Source organism: Octopus bimaculoides, chromosome 22 (genome assembly GCF_001194135.2).
Source record: "Octopus bimaculoides isolate UCB-OBI-ISO-001 chromosome 22, ASM119413v2, whole genome shotgun sequence".
NCBI classification, from domain to species: domain Eukaryota; kingdom Metazoa; phylum Mollusca; class Cephalopoda; order Octopoda; family Octopodidae; genus Octopus; species Octopus bimaculoides.
This window is the reverse complement of record NC_069002.1, coordinates 8425139-8434206: the sequence shown is the minus strand read 5'-3', so window position 1 is coordinate 8434206 and position 9068 is coordinate 8425139. Positions and strand designations below refer to the sequence as shown.

Genomic DNA, 9068 nt, shown 5'->3' with positions numbered 1-9068 from the left:
ATATATATATATATATATATATATATATATACATTGATACTTTTATAGGCTATTTCACAGTTTATCACGCGTGCTGTCACGGCTATTAACATTTTGAACAGAAATGTAATGGATGCAAATTACGCGTAAGAAATTCTTCTAACGTTTAATTATTTTTTTCGTGTGAATGTTACCAGAAAATGAAATGGTTAAATAATGTTACCTCTTCTATAAAATACCATTTAAAGTAATTGAGCTATTTCAACGGAATACCAGTTTAACACGGAAAAGGTAAAAATAAACAAACAAATTAAGTATCCGTAAAGTAATGGCATAAAACTGCTAGTGTAAATATAGTGATAAGTTTATTAGTTAAATTAGACATTTAAAATTATTTTATTTTACTAATTACACAGTAATTTCTTTTATGAATATCTTGATGCTAAAGAAAACAAATTTCTATATTGAAACTATTTTTTTGTGTTTGGACTAATTATACATGGAAGCATTCGATATTTGTTGTTATGGAAATTAATTAAATTACTTAAACGCTACATATATTTATTTTTATTTCACTCTAATTAATACTTATTAACTTCCTTAAAACATTTTCCAAACTCCATTTTAATATAATGAAAATAATTAAGATGAACCACTTGATGTAATATGAAGTAATTAGATCAATATATGTTTAATTAAACACAAGAATCGGTTGTTTAGTTGCTTCCCTGTTCAAGATTTTTCTGTTTCATTTTCACTATATTTATGCCACTAATAAACTCTTATATCCGTTCAAATATGTTTACCCTGTAAAAAGGACTTGTTTAGTGCTAAAGTTGCCGTCTGTCTTTTTCCTTTAAGCATTAAATATTGAATACAGCATAAAGAGTGCTGATGATTGTTACAGGGCGTGAAATGCATTCACCATTTCGCGAGTAAGAAGTCCTGTCAAGTATCTTCTCTCTGTGTATAAATCTTATAATATAATATACTATATATAATACCAAGATAGCGTCGGTGGAATGACAATATACAGAAATATGTATGTATGTGTACAAATAAAATAAATAAATAAATAAACAGACTTAAGGGATAGCTGAAGGGAAGGAGAGAAAGATACGAATGCAGAATGGGAAAGAGACAAAGAGAAAGGGAGAAAAAGGGAGAGAGAGAGAGAGAAAAGGGGGCATACGCGATGAGATAGATAGATAGACAGACAGATTGATAAACAGATTGTCTGATACATAAATGTATAGTTAAATAGACAGATATACACAAATATAGACAGACAGACAGACAGGCAGCTAACATGATAGATAGATAGATAGTGAGAGAGAGAAAGAAAGAAAGGAAGAAGAAGAGAGAGCGAGAAAGAATGAAAGAGAGAGACTGGGAGCGATGATGGAAAGAAATAGAAAATTTACTGTGTCCAAAGTCTGTTCAATCTTCTAAAATGACAGCAGGATGTGACATCCGCAGAATAATATTCAAATATTTAATTGAAAAATCATCTCTTCGTCTCCCTTCTCACTGTCATTGCTCTTTACATCTTTCTTTCCTTCTTTCTCTCAATCACCCTCTCTCTTAGATTTCTGTCCTCTCTTCGACGTATGCAATTATCCAGACTTAACAATTAGACATTAGTATCACCACTATACACAGTTCAAACACGGTTATACACTGCTAATCCCTTCATATATTGTCCACACCCCTGTACACTACTTTTCACTGCTATAAACAGTCATGCATTCAATACACTGGCATATACTAGTTATTATTACTACAAAGAGTTATACAGTTCCATACACTGCATAAGCTACTGGTTACACTGCAAAACCGATTGTACGGCATCTTACAAACTGCATACATCAACATATACTATCAGGATGTATTCTATTCTACTCTAAGCAGGAGACCCGAAATTTTGGGACAGTGGGCCAGTCAATTAGATCGACCGCAGTACGTAACTGATACTTAATTTATCGACCCCGAAAGGATGAAAGGGAAAGTCGACCTCGGCGGAATTTGATTTGAACTCAGAACGTAAAGAGAAACGAAATACGGCTAAGCGTTTCGCCTGGCATGCCAACGTTCCTGCCATCTCACCGCCTTACTATTATTATATATTAGTATATACTAGGACCCACTGCTATGCATTGGCTTTTCAATTCTATACATCTCTATACACTGATACACTGCATATATATATATATATATATATATATATATATATATATATATATATATATATATATACTGTCATAGACTACTATCTGCTTCTAAACACAATTTTACCGTTCTATACGCTATGTAATACAGTGTATTTCTATACAAGGATTTAGGTTACATGTATTAATATATATTATTTTCTACTCGTGGCACAAAGCCCAAAATGTTGGGGGAGAGAACCAGTCGTTTCGATCGACTCCAGTACGCAACTGGTACTTAATTTATCGATCCCGGAATGATGAAGGGCAAAGACGACCTCGGCGGAATTTGAACTCAGAACACAAAGACAGACGAAATACCGCTAAGCATTTCGCCCGGTGTGCTAACGTTTCTGCCAGCTCACCGCCTTTATATTGCTGTATATGACTGTATCTGCATACAAGGATTTAGATTACATAGATTGCTGTATGTTGCTATACATTACTGTACACCGTTACACACTTGTATATATTCCTTTATAGTACTTTATACTACTATTCATTACTATACATCATTGTTCAGAAAGATGGTCATATATCAAATGACTCAGGATAGATTAGGCTCTTCAGCTCTTTAGCTGCTCATCAAAGAGAAAATGTAAGGGAAATAATGGTTGATGATGAAAGCACTAATGCAGTTATATTTGAGACGGGAGGAAACAGTTGATATGGATTCGATGCAAATCCAGATAACTTCCCGCCTGTGACACATTTTGCACTAGACTAATAATGTAAGGCTAAAATAGCCTCAAGGACTAATATAAGGCTAAAATAACCACAAGGGCTGAGATTTTGCGGGAACGTGGCTAGTCGTTTACATCGACCCCCGTGAGAAATCGGTACTTCAACTACTAAAGGACAAAAAGCAAAGTCGACCTCGGCACAACATGAAAAAGGAATGTAAAAAAGGGCAAAATGACCCTAAGCATTATGTCCGGCGTGCTAACGATTTTACCAGCTCGCCGGCTTCAAGCCAACTACTAAAATATTCATCTTGTAGGTTGTTCATGGACCCAAAACACCAGCGCCAACACCATTGTCGGAACAACGAGTTCGTCACGAAGTCTCTATCGGCGACTACAAACTGTTACACGTAGCTAGACGCAAATTTACACTTCTGTATATTTCTATATATTACGATGCATCAAAAGAGAACACTATACACAGTTATATGTTGTTATAATCTGTGACAAAATCTACAGACACGAGGTCACCCATGTGATTTAGACATGAACGTGATGATTTAAGTTTCAGAAACACAATGTGATTTTGGCGATCTTGGTACAACAGGCTTGAACTCAGGGCTTTTATACACTGACATACAGACACCCACTAACACATACGCGCGCGTTGCACGCACACATCGATAAATGTTCGCATTATACGCATATACATACATATATATATATATATATGCATATATAATATATCAAAAGGATGTGTTATGATACTATTCCACAGCTATACCAAGAATCCAATAATACTCTGTGTGTGTGTGTGTGTGTGTGTGTGTGTGTATGCATATAATGCGAACATCTATCGATGTGTGATATATATATCAAAAGGATATGTTAGGATACAATTCCACAGCCATACCAACAATCCAATAATAGTGAGTGTGTGTATATATATATATATATATATATATATATACACGCACGCATTGATATACGAGAGAAATTTCTCGTATAAAACGTAGATATGTACACACAAACATGTTCTATGTGAGTACACGTATATAGAACGATATCACACCTCCATGTACACAGTGGTACATTTTGAAAAAAAGTCTATTACTGCTAAAATAGATACATGCTAAGCGATGAAGACACGTTCTCTTTAGTAATGCTTTTCAATTTGCACACGCGCGTGCATGCATAGAAAAACCTATGTGTGTATATGGGCATAGTTATATGTATATGGTTGTACCTACATACATACACAAACACGCACGCACTCTCCCTCTCACTTTATTTCACATTATTTTGTACGTGTGCCGTGTGTCTGAATACATATCTACATATACATCTCTCTCTCTCTCTCTCTCTATATATATATATATATGTCTATATCATATATTATAGGTAGAATGTAGAATCGAAATATGTGTGTGTGTGTGTGTGTGTGTGTGTGTGTGTGTGTGTGTGTGTGTTTATACAGACGGAGAAATATAGATAAACAATCTATAGAAATATAGATTGATTGGTATATTGATACAGAGATATTTAGCAAAGTGTGTTGACCAATTATGAAAGCACGTGTTTTATATCTTGCAACAACTTAGATTTCAATCATTGATTATTAAATAGGATTACTTTATCGTATTGATTAAGTTTTCTTTTCTTTTCCATTCTTCTTTCTCCCTTTCCTTCCTTCCTTACTTCCTTCTCTCTTTTCCGGTTTTTCCTTTACGAACATTTGTTGCTATTAAGACTTTTCTAACTTTCCCCAACTAAAACTTCTTTTTGCTTTCTATTTAACTGTTACTATATATTCCAATTCCGAATCGTAAGCACGCGTAGGGGAAAATGCTTAATGTCGTCTGTTCCTGCTTTACATTCTAAGTTCGAATTCTGCCGAGCTCATATTTGCCTTTCATCCTTTAGGGGTCGAATAAAAAAAAAAAAAAAGCAGAAAGTACCAATTTAACACTGGGGTCGATGTAATTGACAGCCCATTCCCCTAAAAAATGACTGGCCTTGTCTCAAAACTTAAAACCAATATTTATTACATTTCCAAGAATAATGAATTGGCAGACTCGGAAGAATATTTACGGTATATATAGCTGTGTCGCGTAAGTTCTTTGATTCTCCAGACATAATCTTCGCGTTACTCATATTCTCAACATTTGTCTTTGTTCCTCTGGGCTCATAAAAAAATATATTTCAGTATAATTTTATATATATTTCAGTATAATTATAAATTATATATATTTCAGTATAATTATAAACATAATTAAGGGATCAGGAAAAAATTGCTTCACCAGGTTTAAAATTTTGGCAAAAATCCTGGAAAGCTGTGTACCATACTTTGGCATTGAAAGTTACACAAACTGCAGAATGGGACGGTGCCACTGCGTAGTGCCAAAGATCCTAACATCACGATCAAAATATGGGGCCAGATACTGCAACAGTTTGGGTTTCAAGGGCCCACAGCCCTTCAATATCCTTCCAAAATGCCTGAGAGACCTGCATGGTGTGGATGTAGGTGGCTTCAGAACAAATTATTCAGAAGCAATTATGGAGGGAGGGGTACAGTCGATTACAACCGGCTCCACTATTTAGCTGGTACTTATTTTATCGACCCCAAAAGGATGAAATGCGATGTCAATCACGGTGGAATTTGAACCTAAAGACGGGTGAGATGAAGCTATGAATTTTGCCCGTCGTGTTTGCGATTCTGCCGGCTTGCTACCGAATGTATTAGTATAATATTGAGATCAATATAATAGTCTGCTCCTCTCTCTGGATTTTATCGAAATCGATATATATTTGAATTGAAAATCGAATGATTCGAGGAATAGATAGAACATGTCATAAAAACTTCGTCTGATATATCAGTAGCTGCATGAGTAGAGAAAGGTAAATAAAATTTTATCCTTTATCTGTTACTTCTAATCATTGAACGCAGCCATGCTGGAGCACCGATGCCTAGAAGTGTTGTAATAGAACAAATCGAGCCCCGTATTTATGTATTTTTTAAACAGCTATGACTTATTTTATCGTCACTTTGGCTGAAGCTCTAAGTTACGGGGTTTAAAACAAACCAACTCCGATAGTTAAGCGGTGGAGATGGATGACAAACAATGTCTCAAAGACACACACAGGCTATTGTAGTAGACACTTGCCCAATTTGCCGTGAAGGGAGACCGAACTCGAAGCGACATGGTTGTAAATTGACCTCCTTAACCACACAGCCATTCACGCGTCAGCAATATTGTTGGAGGAAGTGGGAAGTTTATGAGGTTTTGTTCAAACATCGACTGGCAGGAGGAAGCATTAGTTAGGGGTGGAGATAAATGCAAAACAGATCACATAATCGTATCTCCTCCACTGGACACTTATTACCGCTTTTCAAACTCTCCAATCACTTCGACAGTACAAAGAATATAAATGTTAAATTTCAGACATCTTCATAAAGATTCGTAATTAATTAGATAGCGTTGAAATTAATTATTACTGAAAATAAAGGAATAGTCAAAATTCACACACAAAATAAGATCAATACACTTAGGAATTGTCAAAGACTTGCTTCAATTTTTCTGCAAATTTAATAAAATATTACTTTCTATTACAGGCACAACACCTAAAATTTGAAAGTAGACCTCGGCGGAATTTGAACGCAGTGGCAGACAAAATACTGCTAATTTTTTTCCATTTTCAAGAGTGATGAATTGGCAGTATATTCTTGTATGGTGTAAATATTGTGATCTTTCGTACATACAGTTCACGTTACCCTGATTCCACTGGTTCATAAAATAAGTATATGTATCAGTATAATATTAATGTCAAGATTTGGCACAAGGCCAGCAATTTCGATGGAGGAGTTGTGTCGATTATATCGACCCCAGTGCTCAATTATTATTTCTTTTATCGACCCGAAATGGATGAAGGTCAAAGCAGACCGTGGTTTAATTTTAACCCAGAATGTAAATGCCGCTAAGCATTTCACTCGATGTGCTAACGATTCTGCGAGCTCACCGCCTTATGTATCAGTATATGACTGAGATCAATATAGTTGTCTACTACACTCTCAGTATCTTATTAAAATCGATGGATATTTGAATTGAAAATCTATACACACTGAAACACACGCACATCTCCATTGATAAAAAGCAGCCATTTTTCAAATAAACACATTTAGAATATTCAATTGAAATAAACTATGCATACACAAAAATAAAATTGCTCAAATAAATAAAGAAACAAAAATAAGAAACAAACTTCACAAACGTATCTACTACAAATCAAGCGGCTTACGATTAACAATTTAATAACAGCGCCACCTATTATTGCTTAAAATAAAAGCACCACATCACCAATGCGACACATTCATGCAGTGAAGTACTTAAATAATAAACTCAAGCAGGAGGCTACCCACGTAGGTAAGCGGGTGAATGTATGCAGCCAATACCGAGCTTTGTTAGTTTCACCTGATGGTCGCAGCGGTGTGAAAATCTAGCAACGAGGCAAAATCTGAGTTTCACTTTAAAAAAAAACAAAACAATGCATCCTTTATAAAACATGTATTGACTACTTACATATACATGTGTGTGCGTGTGTGTTTATGCATACATACATGCAAAGTAGCTAATTATAAAATCTCAAGAAGAGATAGAGTAGTAACGTATACTAAACAGCAGAGCCAGAGTTACCACCATCTTGATATAGCGACGGGCCTTACTGTACATAGGTACATATAGCCACTGCTTGGGTGGGATAATCTCCCACTCCAAAGCAATGGCACCATTTTTTCTCGCCATATGAAAAAAAACTTCGAATGTTCAAAATTAAGTACCCCCCCCCACAAAAAAAAAATGTTCGAATGTTCAAAATAAAGTCCAAAAAAAAAAAAAAAAAAAAAAAAAGGGTTGAGTAGACAAAAAAGAAAAAGTCCAACGAAAAATCAATTGAAATATAATAAAACGAAGGGACAAGTTTTGCAGAGGCGAGATACGCCCACAAAAACAACAGTTCTCGCAATTAAGTGAGACACAAACAGTTTTCACAAAAAATTCTCAGCCTGGCGTCATGGCGACTCGAATTCGCTCACCAATAACGACGAACGAAGAACACAATAAAAGCAATAATTTTAGGCCGCCAAGGCAAACGAAATCGTGTCAGAGATGGCCATAATTTTCTGAAAAAATAAAACAGTAATAACTTTCATGCAGCTGAAACAAACAAATCCACCTACCGTGACGGACTGTTGTTTTTGTTCTTTTGTTTTGTTCTTAGAAAAGACGGGACACAAAAAATACCCACGTATTCACTGATCCTCTGGCAGAAGCAATGACGCATGCGTGTAAGCTAGCTACTACCCACACTGCCACTCCTTTGCCCCTCTCTCTCTCTCTCTCTCTCTCTCTATATATATACATATATATAATCAAAGAGCATTAGAGTAACATTTCCATCAAGACTTTCGCCATGTGCAAACACTAAAGTCCAGGTAAAATTGTGTAGAACAGAAAAAATATGAATATTGCCCAGTCAGAGAGGTGAGCCGTACTGCAGATCTGAACGTCTGCTTCAAAACGAGAGAGAAGAATATTTATGGACCACTGCATTGGGAACTGAAACTGCTTCCTCTTTCATTAGAATTTATGTATGCCAATAATTATTACTTCGCTTAACGTGGTTAGCGGTATTTTCTACGCATTTGCGCTCTGAGTTCGAATTCCGCGGATGTCGACTTTCATGCTTTCGGAGTCGATAAAATACGTACCAGTTAAGCACCTGTGTCGAATTTATCGTAATCCTACCTCATTCGAAATCGGTGGCCATGTGACAAAATTTAAAAACCATAAATACTAGAGCAATTAAGATAGCTGATTGGCACAGTCATTAGCAGGCTGGCAAAATGCGTAGCGGTATTTCGTCCGTTTTTACGTTACGCTTTGTGCTGAAATTCTATCGCGGTCGATAGTGGCTATCATGCTATCGGAGCTGATAGAATAACTAGCGTTTGAGCATTGGGGTTCGACGAAATAAATTAGTTCCATTCCATGAAAATTGTGGACCTTGTACTAAAATTTGAAACCAATAATTATTAATGCCATTTACTTTGCTATTTTCTATCAAAATGTCAGAGTGACCATTTACAAAAGCTAGGATTTTCAATAGACAGAAGTGACCGAATAACACACACTTTATAAATACA

The 9068-nt window shown here is 35.7% G+C and overlaps 1 protein-coding gene across 2 annotated transcripts in view; it reads right to left on the bottom strand.

Moving 5' to 3' along the window:
• The window catches only part of LOC128250544 (uncharacterized), a 75698-nt gene extending 67472 nt beyond the window's left edge, over window positions 1-8226 (bottom strand). For both annotated transcript variants that reach the window (XR_008266575.1, XM_052975829.1), the window contains exon 1: window positions 8103-8226. Coding sequence is in view for 1 of the 2 variants with exons in the window: in XM_052975829.1 (XP_052831789.1) it covers window positions 8103-8206 (104 nt within the window). In the remaining variant the exon portion in view is untranslated. The remainder of the gene's footprint in view (window positions 1-8102) is intronic.
• Window positions 8227-9068: the final 842 nt, after the last annotated feature.